Source organism: Rana temporaria, chromosome 1 (genome assembly GCF_905171775.1).
Source record: "Rana temporaria chromosome 1, aRanTem1.1, whole genome shotgun sequence".
In the NCBI taxonomy this organism is placed as follows: domain Eukaryota; kingdom Metazoa; phylum Chordata; class Amphibia; order Anura; family Ranidae; genus Rana; species Rana temporaria.
In genome coordinates this window covers 195,855,861-195,876,593 of record NC_053489.1, presented here as the reverse complement: position 1 = coordinate 195,876,593, position 20,733 = coordinate 195,855,861, and the positions used below count along the sequence as shown (strand labels likewise).

Sequence of the window (20,733 nt, the reverse complement as noted above, 5' to 3'; positions counted from 1 at the left end):
AAAATTGCGCCCGCTCGTGGCATGGCGTCAAACTTTTACCCTTAAAAATCTAGATAGGCGACGTTTAAAAAAATCTATAAGTTGCATTTTTTGAGCTACAGAGTAGCTCTAGGGCTATAATTATTGCTCTCGCTCTAACGATCGCGGCGATACCTCACTTGTGTGATTTGAACACCGGTTTCATATGCGGGCGCTACTCGCGTATGCGTTCGCTTCTGCGCGCGAGCTCGTCAGGACGGGGCGCTTTAAAAAAAAATTTTTTTTGTTTTCTTATTTAATTTTATTGATTTTATTATTTTTTACACTAAAATATAAAAAAAAAAAATGATCACTTTTATTCCTATTACAAGGAATGTAAACATCCCTTGTAATAGAAAAAAGCATGACAGGTCCTCTTAAATATGAGATCTGGGGTCAAAAAGACCTCAGATCTCATATTTAGGCTTAAATGCAAAAAAAAAAAAAAAAAAGGAAAATTTGTCATTTAAAAAAATGACAGAAAAAAAATTGTCTCTTTAAGAGGCTGGGCGGGACTGACGTTTTGACGTCACTTCCGCCCAGCAGAGCTATGAGGACGGGTGGGGGCCATCTTGCCCTCACTCAAGTCCTCACTCTCCAGGCGGCAGCATCGGATCTCCTCCGCCGCTACCGACGGCTCCGGTAAGCGGCGGAGGGCGCGGAAAAGCTCCCGCCGATAACGGCGATCTCGCGGCGAATCCGCCGCGGAGACCGCCGTTATCGTTTACACGGCCGCCAGCTGAAAACATGGATATCTCAGTTGTGGCAGCAGCTGCTGCCGTTACTGAGATATCCATGTTTAAAAAGAGGACGTATATATACAGTGGGGGGTCCGTAAGTGGTTAAAGAGCGAGAACCGGGAGCTGTGTGTGTAAACACACAGCTCCCGGTTCTGTCAGAGGGAGAAATGACTGATCGTTTGTTCACACAGTTGTATTCAAAATTATTCAACCCCCACTGAAATTGATTGTTTTGGCCAGTTTGACATCGATTTTGATCATCCTGTCATCCTGCTTACAATTAAATCAAAGAGGCACGTGTAGGTCAGACAAATATAACATAACATTTATAATGAAATAACCACAAATGTCTTTTCTGTGCTCACATCATTATCAGTTTTATTCAACCCCCAATTGACATTCAATCTTAGTACTTAGTACAACATCCTTTTACAGTTATAACAGCTTTTAAACGTGAAGCATAGCTTGACACAAGTGTCTTGCAGCGATCTACGGGTATCTTCGCCCATTCGTCATGGGCAAAAGCCTCCAGTTCAGTCACATTCTTAGGCTTGCGCACTGCAACTGCTTTCTTTAATTCCCACCAAAGGTTCTCAATCGGATTTAAGTCTGACTGCGATGGCCACTCCAAAATGTTCCAGCCTTTAATCTGCAACCATGCTCTAGTGGACTTGGAGGTATGCTTGGGATCATTGTCCTGTTGAAAGGTCCAACGTCTCCCAAGCCTCAGGTTTGTGACGGACTGCATCACATTGTCATCCAATATCTCCTGGTACTGAAGAGAATTCATGGTACCTTGCACATGCTGAAGCTTCCCTGTACCTGCAGAAGCAAAACAGCCCCAAAGCATGATTGACCCCCCGCCATGCTTCACAGTAGGCAAGGTGTTCTTTTCATCATAGGCCTTGTTCTTCCTCCTCCAAACATAGCGTTGATCCATGGGCCCAAACAGTTCTAATTTTGTTTCATCAGTCCACAGAACACAATCCCAAAACTTCTGTGGTTTGTCCACATGATTTTTGCATACTGCAGTCGACTCTTCTTATTCTTTGGAGACAGCAAGGGGGTGCGCCTGGGAGTTCTGGCATGGAGGCCTTCATTACGCAGTGTGCGCCGTATTGTCTGAGCAGAAACTTCAGTACCCACATCTGACAAATCTTTTGTCAGTTCCTCAGCAGTCACACGGGGACTTTTCTCCACTCCACGCTTCAGGTAGCGCACAGCAGTCGAAGTCAGCATCTTCTTTCTGCCATGACCAGGTAGCGTTTCAACAGTGCCCTTTGCCTTGAATTTGCGAATGATGCTTCCTATGGTGTCTCTTGGTATGTTTAACATCTTTGCAATCTTCTTATAGCCATTGCCCTTCCTGTGAAGAGTAATCACCTCTTCTCTTGTCTTCCCGGACCATTCTCTTGACTTCACCATGTTTGTAACCACACCAGTAAATGTCTAGAAGGAGCCGAGTATCACAGTCATTTTAAAGCTGCCTGATTGGTGCTTATTAGGCTTTATTGCTGCTCCCTGACATCCACAGGTGTTTTCAATACCTGATTGAAAACACTTCAATGAACCTCTGTTCTTCAGAGTGGTAGTCTTTAAGGGGTTGAGTAATTGTGTAAATGAAGAATTCACAAAATAAACATTTACTACTGTATTACAAAACCAATTGATGTCATTTTAGTTGCATATGGTTCTTTAAGAAGTCCTTGTAGGATTTCATTCTGAATACAATTACAAATGTACACTAAATTCCCTAAAACCCTTTACAGCATTGAAGGGTTGAATAATTTTGAACACAACTGTACAATGTATGAACAGCGATCTGTCATTTCCCCTAGTCAGTCCCACCCCCCTTCAGTTAGAACACACCTAGGGAACATAATTAATCCCTTCCTCTCCCCCTAGTGTTAACCCCTTCCCTGCCAGTGACATTTTTACAGTAATCAATGCATTTTTATAGCTATAAAAATGCCAATGGTCCCAAAAATGTGTCAAAAGTGTCCGAAGTGTCCACCATAAGGTCGCAGTACCGATAAAAATCGCAGAACGCCGCAATTACTAGTAAAAAAAAATATTAATAAAAATGCCATAAAACTATCCCCTATTTTGAAGATGCTATAACTTTTGCGCAAACCAATCAATAAACGCTTATTGCGATTTTTTTTACGAAAAATATGTAGAAGAATATGTATCGGCCTAAACTGAGGAAAAAAATATTTTTTTATATATTTTTGGGGGATATTTATTATATGCAAAAAGTAAAAAAAAATTGTCGCTCTATTTTTGTTTATAGCGCAAAAAATTAAAACCGCAGAGGTGATCAATTACCACTAAAAGAAAGCTCTATTTGTGAGAAAAAAGGACGCCAATTTTGTTTGGGAGCCACGTTGCATGACCGCGCAATTGTCAATTAAAGCGACGCAGTGCCGAATCGCAAAAAGTGGCCCGGTCATTGACCAGCAAAATGGTCCAGGGGTGAAGTGGGTAAGGAGATAACAATCTAAGGTCCCTAATCCACATTCATGCATGCACATAGTAGGGTCAATTTACCTACCAGCATGTCTCTGGGAAGAAACAGGAGTACCCAGGGGAGAACATGCAAACTCCATGCAGTAAGTGCTATGGTCGGGATTTGAATCGACAAGCCAAGTGCTAGCCACTGTGCTGATAGTTAAAAGATCTACTGTACTCAAGACCAAAGAAATTTTTAAAGGGGTTGTAAAGGTACAATTTTTTTTTCCCTAAATAGCTTCCTTTACCTTAGTGCAGTCCTCCTTCACTTACCTCATCCTTCCATTTTGCTTTTAAATGTCCTTATTTCTTCTGAGAAATCCTCACTTCCTGTTCTTCTGTCTGTAACTACACACCGTAATGCGAGGCTTTCTCCCTGGTGTGGAGTGTCGTGCTCGCCCCCTCCCTTGGACTACAGGAGAGTCAGGACACCCACTAACACCAGATCCTTTCTCTATCTGCAACGTAGAGAGCGTCCTGACTCTCCTGGGGGGGGGGGGCGAGCACGACACTCCACACCAGGGAGAAAGCCTTGCATTACTGTGTGTAGTTAAGTGGACACACAGTACAGCCAAAGCTGGTACAGAGGCCCTCAAAACGCTTGAATAACGCCCGAAAAACGTCCCAGTGTGAAAGGGGCCTAAGGCTCTGTTCACACCTAGGCGTATATACGCCTGTAGTGCGACGCCGCAGCCGCCCCTGAGACGCTGGAGGGATGATTTCAAATTGCCCTCTATGGAGATGGTTCACATCTCCACGCCGAACGCCGAACGCCATACGCCTGCCGCCTGAAAACAAGTCCCGGACCTTTTTTCAGGCGGCTTTCGGCGTTCGGCATAGGAGATGTGAACCATCTCCATAGAGGGGGTACAGCTGCATTCAATCGCGGCGTTTTGTCGCCGCAAATCGCGGTACAAAACGCCGCAATTTGTCGCCGCAATTCGCGGGACAAAACGCTGCGATTTTGTACGCCAAGGTGTGAATGCAGCCTAAGGAATGCACCTGCATCTCCAGACAGTACTAAGAGCGGAGCGCAAATGAATGCAATTTATCTGACATCTTTCAACAATTTCTAAGTTACCTATATTAGCCAAACAATCATTACTCACTACAAGTTTATTGCCGTTATTAAAGCCATATTGTCAAATGCCTGAATCTAACACAAGGCTAGCCCTAAAATAATTCTATTTCATTTCACCTGTTACTGTATTAATATTTAAGGGAATATCTTGACTTTTAACATGCAGAATTATGAGCATCTGGGACATGACCTGTAACTAGAACAGAACAGCCATTAGGAAAGCCACGTGCTGTGACGCCCTTCATTAGCATTACAGCAGTAATTCAAACAGATGAGACTCATTTAGAAAGGTTAGAACATCTTGTTCTGGTTCAGAACAGAAGATCCTTTCCTCTTCTTTACTATTAATATACATTTTAAGGATAACAAGAGTATTTTTTTTGAAGCTTCTACTTCAATGTTCTGTAATGTCCTTTGAATTTCACTGGAGGAATTATGTCATAACTAGCACTTTAAAATTATTACGTTTCGCGAGTTATTCAGAGAATATTACTCCAGGCCTAAAACTTGTTCTGATTTATAAGCAGTATCAGCTATTAGTAATGATTCAATAAAGGCTTACTACATTAGGAAATTATATTTCAGTTTTGCTCGGTTCTTGAACAAGCATAAAATTCTTGCAAGTTCCCCTCTAAAACATTTGAATTTTTTTACACGTATGTTACAATCTGCATTTTTGGTTATAAAACTACTTAAAACCACCAGACTATTATATATTTTCTGAACACAGACACCCTGGTGAATTAAAATGTGGTAGTTGCAATTTTTTATGTTGCACTATATTTGCATACCTGGGGCCGGATTCAAAAAGATGAGCGCATCTTTTCTTCCGGCGTAACGTATCTCCGTTACGCCGCTGTAACTTTGGGCACAAGTTCTGTATTCATAAATAACTTGCGCCCTTTGTTGCAGCGTAAGGCCGCCTAATTCAAATGGGGATGTTGGGGGCGTGTTTTATTTAAATTTTACTTGACCCGCGTTTTTGAAGTTTTTTTTGAACGGCGCATGTGCCGTCCGTAAAATTTCCCAGTGTGCATTCCTCCAAATTACGCCGCAAGGACGTATTGGATTCAACGTGAACGTAAATGACGTAAAGCCGTATTCGCGAACGACTTACGCAAACGACGTAAAAATTTCAAAACTCGGCGCGGGAACGACGGCCATACTTAACATTAGCTACGCCTCATATAGCAGGGGTAACTATACGCCGAAAAAAGCCTAACATAAACGACGTAAAAAAATGCGCCGGCGGGACGTACGTTTCTGAATTGGCGTATCTAGCTCATTTGCATATTCCTCTCGTAACTATACGGAAGCGCCACCTAGCGGCCAGCGTGATTATGCAGCCTAAGATACGACGGTGTAAGACACTTACACCAGTCGGATCTTAGGGATATCTATGCGTAACTGATTCTCTGAATCAGGCGCATAGATACGACCGACCGCACTCAGAGATACGACGGCGTATCAGGAGATACGCCGTCGTATCTCGTTTCTGAATCCGGCCCCTGTTCTTGAAAAATACACTGAAACAAATTTTAGTGCACACAGACACAATTGAATCCCCATTTTGTTGAACAAAATACAAGCTGAAGTAGCATCCAGTAAATAGATATAAAATATGTCAGTCCTCAAAGCTGTGATGCCCATGAAATAACAAATAGTATGGTACTCAATATGGCTGGTAGTCAAAAGTTTGGGCCGACCTGGCCCCCTCTCTCGCAGCCCCACAACGCACGGCTCTATCAAAGCAGCAATCCACTACACAAACCCCCCCCAGCTCTCGATAGGCCGCGGTCCTCTCCTACTGCCAGCACCTGCTCCCCCCCCCCACGTTCGATCCATGGCCTTACCTTACTGCGGCAGAGGGCCATTGCTTTAAAATGAGACCCATCCTAAGACTCCCGGCCAATCAGGTCTCAGGACCAGCTTCCTGATTGGCCAGGAGGTGAAGCAGGAAGACATTAGCGAATATTCATTTGCTAATGTCACACAAGTGGGTGGGCTCGGGGCGCTGTGCTCTGTGCCCCAAGCCCACCCTTTTTTAAACCAATTAGAGCCTCCAGTGTCTGGCGCCCTGCATGGAGATTAGGGGCCGGACACATGGATTAGAGGAGCGGTGCCCCTAATGGACAGGCCACCACAGCTCAAAGGTATCATCAGGTAAAGCAGTTTCAGAGTGAACCATAATTGACCTAAAATTAGTGCTCTCACTCTAGCGTGCTCAGCAAAACATAACATTTGTGTCACAATAATTTAAATACACATGTGCTCTATGTGTGCGTTCACATTCATATGTGTGTGCACAAGGTGACAAAAATCATTTAATATTTCTTATTATTTTACTATTTATTAAATGTTTCAACACAATTTTTTAATTTGTTGCACTGAAGGTGGTACTAAACAAAAATGTAATATCTTGCATCCTACCAATCTCTAAATGTAGTGGCTGCAATCATTTCTTTTTTTTGGGGGGGGGGGGGGGCTTTTTTTTCACATGGTGATCCTGCCAGCTACACACGTCATGTCTCAGGATGTCCAAACTTGGGATGTACAGCAGCATTCTCAGTATAGGAAGAGGTTAATGGTAAATGCACTAGTAGATTTAAATGGACTTGGCTAACCAATTAAAGAACTTCAACTTTTTAACACTTTTTAAGCAGTTCCAGCAACTTTTTTGTTTTCCTTTTGGCATTAATGTTTTCTATAAATGAGTAAAAGCTGACCATTGTAAGCACTCCCGTCAATGTTAAATGTTTTTTTTCTCAACTCTTTAACAGTCATTGTTGCTGGAAAGCTTTAGGCCGCGTACACACGATCAGTCAAAAACGATGAAAACGGACTGAAGGACCGTTTCATCGGTTAACCGATGAAGCTGACTGATGGTCTGATGTGCCTACAGACCATCGGTTAAAAAAACGATCGTGTCAGAACGCAGTGACGTAAAACACACAACGTGCTAAAAAAAACGAAGTCCAATGCTTCCAAGCATGCGTCGACTTGATTCTGAGCATGCGCGGCCTTTTGACCTATCGGTTAGGCATCCATCGGTAAAATTTTAAAGCAAGTTCTCTTTTTTTTTACAGAAGGATAACTTACCGATGGGGCCCACACACGATCGGTTTGGATCGATGAAACGGTCCTTCAGTCCGTTTTCAACGGTTTTGACCGATCGTGTGTACGCGGCTTAAAGAATAACAGACTTACTTGCTGATTCAACAGGTAAAAACAAAAAGCCTGAAGGAAAAAAAATATTGAATATACCTAATTTTAAAATTTGTTAGGCTGCAATTATATATTTAATTTTTTAGGTTTAATACCAATATAACTTTATTGTTGTTATATGATAGCATTGGACAGGATACAGGTACTCTTTATAGAAACATCAGGGATCTATTAAAGGAGTTCTCTGACCTAAAACTTTTAACCCCCGCTGTGCCCGGGCTGTAAAAATATACAAAATAAACTTTCACTTACCTGCCTACGATCCCCCGTTGTTCCGATATCGCCGTCCGGTTCTCCGGTCCCGGTCTCTTCCGCTTCCTGTGTGTCGGTGACTCATAGTGCGCTCAGCCTATCAGCGGCTGCGACGGGACATTGCTGCGGCCACTGATAGGCTGAGCGCACTATGAGTCACCGACACACAGGAAGCGGAAGGGGCCCGGGACCGGAGAACGGGACGGCGATATCGGAACAACGGGGGATCGTAGGCAGGTAAGTGACAGTTTATTTTGTATATTTTTACAGCCCGGGCACAGCGGGGGTTAAAAGTTTTAGGTCAGAGAACTCCTTTAAACAAGTCCTGTAAAGTTCACATAATAAGTCCAAAATTTTGGAGTTATCATGAGAAGAGGGCAAATAAACCCAAAGGGTTTTCTAACCCTTTTCCAGTCTCTATCCAAAACTAGAAAAAAAACTAGGGGAAGCACAGTGGCCTAGTGGTTAACACTTCTGCATTGCAGCTCTGGGGTCCCCAGTTTAAATGATGGTCGGGACAGTATCTGCATATACACTATATTACCAAAAGTATTGGGACATCTGCCTTTACACACACACATTAACTTTAATGGCATTCCTGTCTTAGTCCATGTGGTTCAATATTGAGTTGGCCCACCCTTTGCAGCTATAACAGATTCAACTCTTCTGGGAAGGCTGTCTACAAAGTTTAGGAGTGGGACTATTAACCATTTTTTCCAGAAGCACATTTGTGAGGTTATGCACTGATGTAGACAAGAAGGCCTGGCTCGCAGTCTCTGCTCTAATTCATCACAAAGGTGTTTAATTGGGTTGAGGTCAGGACTCTGCGCAGACCAGTCAAGTTCCTCCACCCCAAATTCGCTCATCCATGTCTTTATGGACCTTGTTTTGTGCACTGGCTCAAGTTATTTGATGGAGGGGGATTATGGTGTGGTGTTGATTTTCCGGGATGGGCATGGCCCCTTAGCTCCAGTAAAGGAAACTCTTAAGGCGTCAGTATACCAAGACATTTTGGAAAATATCATGCTTCCAAATTTGTGGGAACAGTTTGGGGTTGGGCCCTTCCTGTTCCAACATGACTGCACACCAATGCACAAAGCAAGGTCCTTAAAGATATGGATGAGCGAATTTGGGGTGGAGGAACTTGACTGGTCTGCATAGAGTCCTGACCTCAACCCGATAGAACACCTTTGTGATGAATTATAGCGGAGACTGCGAGCCAGGCCTTCTCGTCTACATCAGTGCCTAACCTCACTAATGCGCTTCTGGAAAAATGGTTAATAGTCCCATGACATACTCTAAACCTTGTGGACAGCCTTCAGAGAAGAGGTAAAACTGTTATAGCTGCAAAGGGTGGGCCAAATCAATATTGAACCCTATTGACTAAGACTGGGATGCCATTAAAGTTCATGTTCAGGTAAAGGCAGGCATCCCAATACTTTTGGTAACATAGTGTAGTTTACAAGTTCTATTTCTGCTTGTTTGTGTTTTTGCCCACACTACACGCTGGTAGGTAAATTGGCCCCAGTATATGTATGCGTATATATGCATGTGTGATAGGAACCTTAGATTGTAAGGTCCTTGAGGACAGGGACTGATGCAAATATACAGTATACAGTAAACAGCCACATAAATTGTTGATGCCATATAAATGCCTATAATAAATACATAACTCTGCTCCTTCATTGTGTTTCTTTGTCAAGAACCAAACTGTAACACAGTGATGAGTACCTGGAGGTTTTATTCTTGCTTTCCAGACCTTGGAGTCCTCATGTGTATATACCTCAACATAACCTTCACGCTCATCTGAGTAGATTTGAAAACCATGGGAAGTAACTTTTTTCCCAAAGGCTTGTGTCTGTTGACTCTTAGGGGAATCATCTTGGAAAGATTCTTGGTTGTTACTTTGGTTAATAGGTTTCAGTTGTTTCTTTGGTGACAGGTCCTGAATCTTCCAGAAAAATGAGAATGTGACACCTGAAGTTCAAAGAGAAATAACAAGCCTCAGACAATAATACATTTCACTAAGGTTTTTGAAAAATATAATAGGCTATGAAGCATTTTAGGTTATCTGCAAGTTAAACTGTATAAATTAGCAACTCTTATCCAATAGATATATGTTTTGGTAATTAATTGTGTTACTTTTCTTCACAAGGTATTACTTCAATCGCGTACAAATCATCTTTGGATCATCGCTAATCCCGGACACCACAAACACATGACCTTCATTACCTTCCAGGTGCCCCGAGTCCTGACAACATGATCCCCTGACACTACAGTAGAATTTCTCCTCATCATGCTGCCTATCAGGGCAATAGAATTTATAACTGAAGGAAGCATCTCTAGACACCCCCTTAGCTTGGACATCTCAAATGTCTCAAGTCGTGTCATATGTTGAGGGTGAACCTGGAAGGAAACCCCTTGCTTGCCATGCAACATTATATATGTTTTTTTTTTAGCAGACACCCTAGGGAATAAAATGACGGTCATTGCAATGTTTTATCTTGCACGGTATTTGCGCAATAATTTTTCAAACGCCTTTTTTTTTTTAAATGGTTTCATGAATTAAAAAATAACAAAACAGCAAAGTTAGCCCAATTTTTTTGTAAAATTTGAAAGATTATGTTACACCGAGTAAATAGATACCTAACATGTCACACTTTAAAATTGCGCACACTCATAGAATTGTGCCAAACTTCGGTACTTAAAAATCTCCATTGGCGACGCTTTGAAAATTTTTACAGGTTACCAGTTTAGATTTACAGAGGAGGTCTAGTGCGAGAATTGTTGCTGGCACTCTAACGCACGCGGCGATACCTCACATATGTGGTTTGAATGGCTTTACATATGTGGGCGGGACTTACGTGTGCATTCGCTTCTGCGCGCGAGCTACCGGGGACAGGGGCGTTTTATTATTATTATTTTTATTTATTTTTTACTTATTTATTTATTTTTTACACTTTTTTTTTTATTTTAATTTTTTATCACTTTTATTCCTATTACATGGAATGTAAACATTCCTTGTAATAGGAAATGTGTGTGACAGGTCCTCTTTATGGAGAGATGCGGGGTCAATAAGACCCCGCATCTCTCCTCCAGGCTGGAAAGCATGAGATCGTGAAAAAAATGTCACCGATCTGATGCTTAGTATTGCATACTAGCCGGCTTTGTTTATTTTCCGGGCGTGATGTCATCACATCGGGCCCGGGCCTCCGACGGTCATAGAGATGACTGGTGACCATCTCTATGCTTCCTAGCCTGCGCCGGACGATTCTTTCTCTGGGCCCCCGATGGCACGGGAGAGCCCGGAGAATCACCGGATGGCGGCGGGAGGGGGGCGATGTCCCCTACCGCCGCCTATAAGAACGATCAAGCGGCGGAACTGCCGCTATGATCATTCTTATGGTGCACAGAATAGCCGGCACTAAAGAATGATATCTGAATATTGCCTCTAGCTGCAGGCATCATTCAGATATTACTGCACAAAGCCCAGGATGTCATATGACGTCCACCCAGGATGGGAGATCCCATCTGTGGACGTCAAATGACTATGGGCCAGTAGTCAAATGGTTAAAGTGCAACAGCAGCATGGGGGTCCCCTTAGTCTGCCTGTAAAGTGCCACATCTGTAGCATGTATAAAACATGCTGCAGCAAAAATGACATTTGTAAAGATTTTTTTTATAAAATGACATTTAAATTGCCGGCAATAGAAAAAAAACAGCATAGGGCCCCCCCCCCCCCAGATTTCAGGGGAACTTCAAGCCAAAAAATATTTTTAAATGGTGTGGGGTCCCCCCTAAAATCCATACCAAACCCTTATCCAAGCATGAAGCCTGGCAGGCCAGGAAAGGGGGGATGAGTGAGCCCCCCTCCTGAGACATACCCAGCCACATGCCCTCATCATGGGGGGGTGGGTTCTTTGGGGCAAGGGGGCTCTGCCACCCCAGCCCAAAGCACCTTGGCCTCATCCCCACAACCCTGGGCTGTGGTTGTGGAGGCTTATCAGAATCTGAAAGCCTGCTTTAACAAGGGGCCCTCAGATCCTGCACCCCCATTTGAATGAGTATGGGATACATAGCCTATCCATTCACCAAAAAAGTGTCAAAAAGTAATAAAAATACAGCAACCGTTTTTGACAAATGCTTTATTAAAAAATAAAAAATAAAAGGTATCCATCGTCAATCACAACATCCTATGGACCCGGAAAAAAAAACTGCTCTGCAATCAAGTAAAGTAAACCACCGAATGCCGGCTTGCCATTTGACAGTTCTTATATAGGTAACGGCAGGGTGGCTCTACCCCTTGGGATGTCACCAACCTAGCCTGCTCGGATAAGGGTCCGGTATGGATTTGGGGTGGGATTCCCCTTCAAAATCTATGCCAGACCCAAAGACCCAAAGGCCTGGCATGGATTAGTGGGGGATCCCCAAGCCAGTTTGTTATCAGCTGATGACTCATCCATTATTAATAATGATTAATGCCGCGACTGGCTTCTTGGCTCTTACCTTAACAACCAGCTAAACACTGCACTGCTCTGCTAAACACTGCACCCTGATTGGGCAAGGCTTTGCCCAATCAGGGCTTAGAATGCACTGTGCAGGAATTGTTGAACCATTACCTGGAAAAGTTTTGCGAAGGGTGTGGCTGAGAGTGTAATATCCAGTGCCGATCCTGACCTCCCTGGGGCCCTAAGCAAAATGACATGGCACATTAAAAAAGAGAAGCGGGGGGCGCTGACGACAGTGACTTGTCACATTAAAGAAGGTTGAGAAGTGGGGGGAGGGGGTGTTCTGCTGTCGGAAATGACTCAGCCAGCGAGTTTAGAAGCGGGGTGAGGGGGCGAAAATGATTTCTCACCAGGCGGGGCCTCTAGTAATTTGGGGGGCCCTTCGCAGCTGTGCGGGGCCCTAAACGGCTTGCATAGTGAGCCTATAGGGAGGATTGGCCCTGGTAATATCTGCTCAATACTCATCTTAACTGATGACACACCTATGTTGTTAGAGGCTGTATATGCCATCATGTACTACTGAGCTAGTCCATAGGGTAGTAGGATGATAGATCACTAAAATAAAATAAAAAAAATATTTTGGATGTGTCTGGTCACTTCTAGATACCTGTGGGTACATTTAGTTACATATCTACTGGGGATGGGGGGGAGGGGTCTGGTAGGCCCATTAAATGATTCAAAAGACTCCCTGTAGCTCAATTTGAAGGCTGGAGAACTTTACAGTTTAAGTTCTGCTTTCCTAATATTTAGCTTGCTTTCTGCCTCTATGATTTGCATCAATATTCCAGTAAAATGGTTGTTAACAAGAAGGGTTGATAAAACCATGTTGCCCCCTGGGAACAGTCTAAGTACCTCCTTTAGCTTTCTGATTTGCTTGGCATACCCAGTTAGATACTAACCTTCTGGTCCACACAAACTTGGGTCACTAATGCAGGAGTTTTTGGAACTTCCAAAGTACAGGAGGGTAACTCCTTTCTGCTCATTAAGGACAATGCCATGATTGACTGTTCCTTCCACAATATCTGGGGAAAGAAGTAAATATTTTAGTATATAAATCTCTTTGTTCTTGCTTCACACCAAATACAGGGTCAAAAACATCCTCTAACATAAACTCTTTAGGTCATATGTTTTGCACTCAAAACACACAAATTTTATTGAGTTTTACACACAATGAGTATATTTTTAATTATTATATAAACAGCCAAAATACAACCTAAAAAAATTGGATTTCAGCAAGTTCAGCAGAGCACTCAACATGTGTATTGCATTAATATGTATCCATATTTGACTTCTTTATCTGTTTGCCAAACATCCATGTGTTTTTCTTCCAGGACCTATAAATGCAAATACTGCACCTTCAGGGTTTGTAATATCCTTTTGCTATTATGTCTTTCCTGTGCAGTGTAAATTTCTCTATAGTTCACGGACACTGAATATTTAAGGCAGAGGTCTTTAATATTTGCAGTCAGCAAATTGATAAAGCATAGCTCAAGATTGAAGTGGTACTAACGTAGTAAAGAAAAAAAAAGAAAAACATTAGGTAGGGTTTTGTGATAGAAGAGATTGTATTTTCTGCCAAAAGATCCTTTACCTTTCTCATAGCTGTTGTGTGTGTGTGTGTGTGTGTGTGTGTGTAAAATTGTAAGGCCGCGTACACACCGTCGGTCCAAACCGATGAAAACGGACCGAAGTTCAGTTTCATCGGTCCAAATCGACCGTGTGTACGGCCCATCGGTCTTTTGTCCTTCGGACAAAAATTATAGAAATTGCTTTAAAATCGAACCGATGGCCCGCTGACCGATAGGTCCAAACCGATGGTTAGTACACAAAAGCATCGGTTCAAAACCCGCGCTTGCTCAGAATCAAGTCGACGCATGCTTGGAAGCATTGAACTTCGTTTTTTTCAGCACGTCGTGTGTTTTACGTCACCGCGTTCTGACCCGATCGGATTTTAAACTCATGGTGTGTATGCACATCAGACCATCAGGCCGCTTCAGCGGTGGACCGATGAAAACGGCCCGTCCGACCATTCTCATCGGTTTGGATCGACCGTGTGTACGCGGCCTAAGAAGCCAAGAATGAAGCTTGGTGCCAACATTTTGTTAATTCATTGTGCATGCACAAAAATTATATTATCAGTGACTGCCCTATTGCTAAAGAAAAAAAATACCAGTCTAGATGTGCTGTAAAAGATGGCAGCAGTGTTGATGGAGCAGTGACTACAGAATTGGATCCGTCAGTGCTAGGAAAGTGTGAACTAGGAGATAAGTATGCTATAATGTGGAAGTATACTGTGAATACTTGTACTTTATGCAAAAGTACAAAAACCCCAATGAAAGTTTAGTTCCACTACCGCACGATACACCAATATGCATGGAAGCCACAATCTTATCTATGTTTCAGATAGTGGTTACAATATGGGCTGTACTTCAGATAAGAGCTACAATCTGAGCTGTGTTTCCTAAAGTATTCACTATTTGAGGTGTGTTTCACCAATAAGCTGAGTAGAAATATCGAAGATGACTGCATTACATTTTCTTTATTTGGAGCTATTCTCCATACCATTGCGAAAAGGTATTGCGTAATAGACTTGCGAAAACTGAAAGCAACACTGTTGAGGTTAATTCACTAAAGGAGTTCATACAGTTAACTTAACAAAGTGAACATTCACGGCACCAGCAGAGGAACAAAGTGGTGAGAGAGCATGGCTTATGAAAGTATCAATGAGTTGGGTTAGCCTGTCAAAAGAAACTATCCCTTCGCTCCCTGAATGTATACAGTTACAGATTATTTGGAAGGAACAAAAAGCTGTGCAATAATCTTTGCCAATTAAGTTTTACATTCAAAATAATCCCCAACAAATTGAGATCAATATGCATGCAGTATATTCATCTAATGGATGTCTTTTGTGAGTTGTTTATAAAGTAAAAAAATATATATATATATATATATATATATATATATATATATATATATATGTACTGTTTCATTAAAAATACTTTTAGGTGTGAAAGAAAGTCAATCTTCCTAGGTGCAGTATATTGTACATATGAGGTAGAAAGCTCCTATACGATTTGAGCTTTTTCTGGAGAGAACTGCTTTGCTGAGTGTGTGTTTTGTGTGGATGTGTGTGGTGTGTGTGTGTGTGTGTGTGTGACAAGAAGAATACTCCCTACACAATTCCACAACCAGCTGTGTTGCCAGGCAGGCATATATTCTAGAGGGGAATGCTGTGACATTTTAAAATAGCCATCTGGCAATGCATGCATTACCTTTTATGCCTACACTATAAGGTCAATGACAGAAGTGAAATATCTCATGAGTAATGACAGTGGAATAACAAGAAAAATCAAGCATTAAAATAACAAGATTTTTTTTTTGGCTGAAACTCTATACCCAAGTTTTAATAATGACATAAGTTTAAAGAATAAATCCAGGCATGATATATTTTACATAGTTACTTACATTGGCCCAGGTTAGACCAATGAAACTGTATACACCATACCTGGCCAATGTCCAGGAAAATGGAAATCACTGAAGTAGGCACTGCTCCTCCAGTGACGTTCCCATGCTAAACCACCAACCTGATGCATTCTGCATACAGGTAGTCAATCGCTCAGCACAGGCACCCATTAACCTCCCTGGCGGTATGATTCTTTCAGAAAAAAGGTGCTGAAAGCGGTACCATTATTTGCAAGGAAATTTGGCGTTTTATACTGTAGGCCTGTAATTTTTAGAAATAACTCACTTAAATCTGACCAAACAAGATTCTAATAGGCATCCCGGGTATGAATTTTTTTTAAAAACAACATTATAAATTATAATATAATAAATAATTATAAATAATTATAACAAATAATAATATAATTATAATAAAATTTATTCAATAATGTAATCAAATCAAAATCACTGAAATTTGCTCAGTTGCAGAATTGTTGCTGTCATTTTTTTTTTTTTTTTATGACGAATTTCCCCACAAATCGCTATCGCACAATTCTGCAAGTGATTATAATTTATTATCGCTGTTTTCTAGCTGCTCTAAAACTATTTTTGACATAAAGGGACACTTTTGGTTGCTATGGACAATCTACAGTTTGCTGGCAGAAAGAAAAGTTTTTATTATATAAAAGAACATGTAGGGCACTGGACAGACCACTAGGGACAAGGGGGATGTGTATTTTTTACATACAGTACTGTAATAGTATACTGTATGTAATGTGTTTGTTTACGTTTTTGAATTTGGCGCCGTTCTCCGCCCCCGTGCGTCGTAACGTCGCAGGGAACGGAGATCGGCGGCACAGGAGGACACTGTGTGAATCGAGCGAGGTCCCGCTCGCTCACACAGCGCGGTGGCATCGCTGGATCCAGGGACAAGGTAAGTAAACACTCCCTGTGGATCCAGCGAGGCGAGCCCGAGTCTGACTCGGGGGTTACCGCTCGCAGCATGAAAATCTAACCCTGAGTCAGACTCGGGAATACCGCCAGGCAGGTTAAGAGAATGCTTTGTATTTTCTGAATGAATGCAAATTGTTCTCTAAATCAGTGGTCATCAACCCTGTCCTGCAGGGCCCACTAACAGACCAGGTTTTATGTATTACCTTGGGGAGATGCAGTCTAGAATACTGCAATCACTGAGGAGCAAATTATATCAGCTGTGATGTATTTCAGTTGTCTTGCAAACCTGGCCTGTTAGTGGGCCCTGCAGGACAGGGGTGATGACCACTGCTCTAAATGGACCAGGTGGAGAGATGGGACAGGCACATCAAGCTTTCCACCTCATCCAATCATAGATCTCTTTGCATGTATTCTGAAAATGCAAAGTATTCTTTGAATGGCGCCCGTGCCAAGCAGTTGACCTCCTGTGTTAACAGGGCATCAAATCAGCTGCTCAATATTGGATCCGCATGCTAGTGAAGAACACAGAAGAAGTGGTTTCTACTCCTGTAATTTCCAGCTTCCATGGGGCATTGGCCAGGTATGGTATATACATAGTTACATTGGTCCAAGCTAGACTGATGTAACTATATAAAAAAAATATGTTATGCCTGGAATTATTCTTTTAAACATATGTCGATGTAAGCATTAGGAAAATTGCAGCTAAAATACAAGTTGCTTTCAATGAAAAAAAATCACATATTCCAGTTGAAAAATAGGAACATTCGGAGAAAGGCCTCCAAAAAGAGACCCTCATTTGGTAGACCATATAGGTCTGGCACCTCATCATGATTAATAAAATACAAAATAATTACCCCTAGCAGACTAAATATAAGGACTAAAACGGTACCCAATTTTCTAAAAAGTATCAAAAAGTATTTATTATATGATAAAAATTGCACATGTATACATACAACACACACAGAAGCTGCACATAAAACAACCAAAACCATCAAGAATCTGTATTCAAGGAGTACTAGATGATTTTGGTTATGTTTTACGTGTTTATGTTTTTATGTGTGTTGTATGTTGTGTTGATATGTATACATGTGCCATTTTTATCATATGATAAATACTTTTTGATATTTTTTACAAAATTGGGTACCGTTATAGTCCTTATATTTAGTCTGTTAGGGTCACTTATTTCAGTCATTAAACTTTCTGGTCAAAACAAAAGAAGAGAGAAGTCATAAGGGTTGATAAAAACAACACTAGACTCAATGTAAAAAAGAACAAATCAAGTTTAGTTCCAGAGATCTGATATACACTTGTATGAGTATACAAAGAGAGGACAGGAGACATAAATCATCAGACTACTTAGGTATTGACAATAAAGAGAAGATGTACAACCTACATTGCAAACACATGTATTGCAAAGAGCAACTCTGTAGTAACAGACATAAAACTGTCTGGCACAGTTATATTACATAGCTTTTCAATCTTTAAGCTGCCATTATAAAAAGTACACACACAGAGTAATTTGTAGTCAGCTTTTTAATTTCAAGGCATTAATCAACCAAGCATTTGCCAAATGTGAACAGCCGTTTTCTGTATATTTGAACATATAAAACTGCCACAAATTACTCAAGCTTGTCTTGAAATACATTCCTGGCAGACTGAGAGCAAAGGATGCATTTTCATTCCTAAACTAACAGGTTTTACATGCATGGAGATGTATTCATCTAAAGCAGAATATAGGCAGAGCTGGCTGTTTAACTGCAAAATTCTACTCTTTGGGCTTGCATTTCAGCAAAACTTTTTTTTAGCTGAGGGAAATGAAGATTAGGCTTGACATGTGCTAGATTATCTACTAGTTTTTAAATGGTTCAGTGTTTATAATATCTTGTTCATTATGTTTTGCAATATTAAAGGTTTCATGTTCATCAGCATTGTACATACAGATTTTGACAGCAGGTAGGTTGTTCTACTTTCATCAGCCCATTAACTTCAATTACAGCAAGGTTTTTATGTACACAAGGCAAGCTAGGTGCCAAGCACAGGGACTCGGTTTAGTGCAGTTGAACTAAGTGTAAGTCTTTAAATGTGTGTATTTTTGTATACATATATATAAATATATATATATATATATATATATATATATATATATACATAAAAACTTACCACCACTGTCCAATTACTTTTGGTCCCTTAAAAAAGGGGGGTTGGCTATTCTTAAGAGCTATAATTCCTAAACCCTTCCTCCGACTTTAATGTACATACCCTCAAATTAAACCTGAGAGTGTGCACTTTCAGCCCATATCTAATATATTACTATATCTTGAATATGTTTTGATAAATATCTGAAAAAAAGATTGTGCCTGTGTCCAAATATATATATATATATATATGGACCTAGCTGTATATATATGTAAATAGGGCATTGCCGCTCTTTGTCAAGAGCTTCATTGCTCCACAAATGGCAGGGATGCCTGGAACTTTTGAACCTTTATGAGCAATTACTTGTATGCATGGTTAGTAAGGGAAACACCTGGTTGTGCGCATTGTTCATTCTCTGCCTTGTGCTGTCCACCCTCTCAAACGTTACTACTTTGAATAGCTCAGCGTAAATCATGCATTGCCTAATATCACGTTTTAACGTATAACAGCACATTCATAAGACCATACGCATTGATATTTGTCCATGCAGACCATTAAAAAATGGCAATAAATGGTGCTGTTTGGGGATGCAAGACCTGATATGCATTGAGCTAAACAAGCAATTCATCTCTAAAGCGCAAATCAGGAATTATCAGAGCCTGGAGACTGCAAAGCACTGTTGATGGAAAAAAAGCTTCTCTTTAGATAAGGGAAATTCTTAAAGTGTAACTCCACTTTTGTTCAGAAAAAAACATTCTCCTCTGGGTGATCTATGTACATTGCAAGGATAATAACAACCTTTGTTGCAGATTCCTACCTTTTGTTATTCTGAAAAAATCCATGTATGTTTTTGTGCTGAGTGGGTCTAATGGGATTGGTTTCATAAGTAACTGTCAGGCGTGCAACTGCAGAGCACCAATGAGAAAATCTGCTGGGCCTGCATACCTTTAGACGTGCTCCTAATGAAAGTATCTCTCCAAAAATAACATTTTTGTTGCAGGAGATACCTGAAATATGACTTGTATCTTAGGCAAACTTCTAGGAAAATTGATGAGCAGGACAATATGTTTCTGGGGAGTGGTCAGTACACACTCTGTGTACAGAACAACTCAATGTAGCCATATTGCAATGCATGCTCAGAAAATTACAGTGGCTGCAGATTGAAAAGGAAAGGTAATTTTTAATAACATTCAATTACATTATGATTAATGTCGCAATTATATGTGCTATATTATTTTTTCTTTATTTACAAATTTTTTTCCCCAGGAAAGTGGAGTTTCCCTTTAAACATAATATATGATTGTATATTATGATAGCATTTAAAATGTTTTTTTTTTTTTTTGTAACTGCAGAAAAAAAACTGAACTGCACAGCTATGGTGTTGTGAATCTATAAGTGATGTTATCACGAATAAAATACATATAATGCAACAAAAGAAAGTTTAATCTATACTAACATATTTATTCTTCCAATCATGCTGACATCCTTTGTGTATTATAAGAATGATGAGAAATAACTGCAAAGATGAAATGTGTCATCCTCAGACATAATCCAATACAAAGATGATTATCGCTTACTTTGCCAATACATGTGTTCTTTATGTTAACTTTTATTAGCATATAAGTGAAAAAATGTGGATGCAAGAAAATTGCAGCATACTAAAATGTAATGCTGTTCAATAACCTGTGTCATTTGAAGGGAAAGGCACCAGACCATGAATTTCAAGTTTTACTGTATGTTTTAAGATCAAGAAGAAACTTTTTATACATTTGTCAAAATGCATTGCTGTCTATAGTGCCACAGTTATTTGGGGAATGAGAAAGTATTTGGTTCTATCAAATAAAAGAGGTATGGCCAGTTGAAAAAT

General features: G+C 40.9%; 1 protein-coding gene across 2 annotated transcripts in view; it reads right to left on the bottom strand.

The window, feature by feature from the left end:
* ADGRD1 (adhesion G protein-coupled receptor D1) overlaps positions 1-20,733 on the bottom strand; it is an 802,257-nt gene that overhangs the window by 681,930 nt on the left and 99,594 nt on the right. For both annotated transcript variants that reach the window (XM_040347511.1, XM_040347515.1), the window contains 2 exons: positions 13,235-13,357; positions 9,559-9,804 (listed from right to left, as the gene is read on the bottom strand). In XM_040347511.1, coding sequence (XP_040203445.1) covers positions 9,559-9,804; positions 13,235-13,357 — 369 coding nt within the window. The remainder of the gene's footprint in view (positions 1-9,558; positions 9,805-13,234; positions 13,358-20,733) is intronic.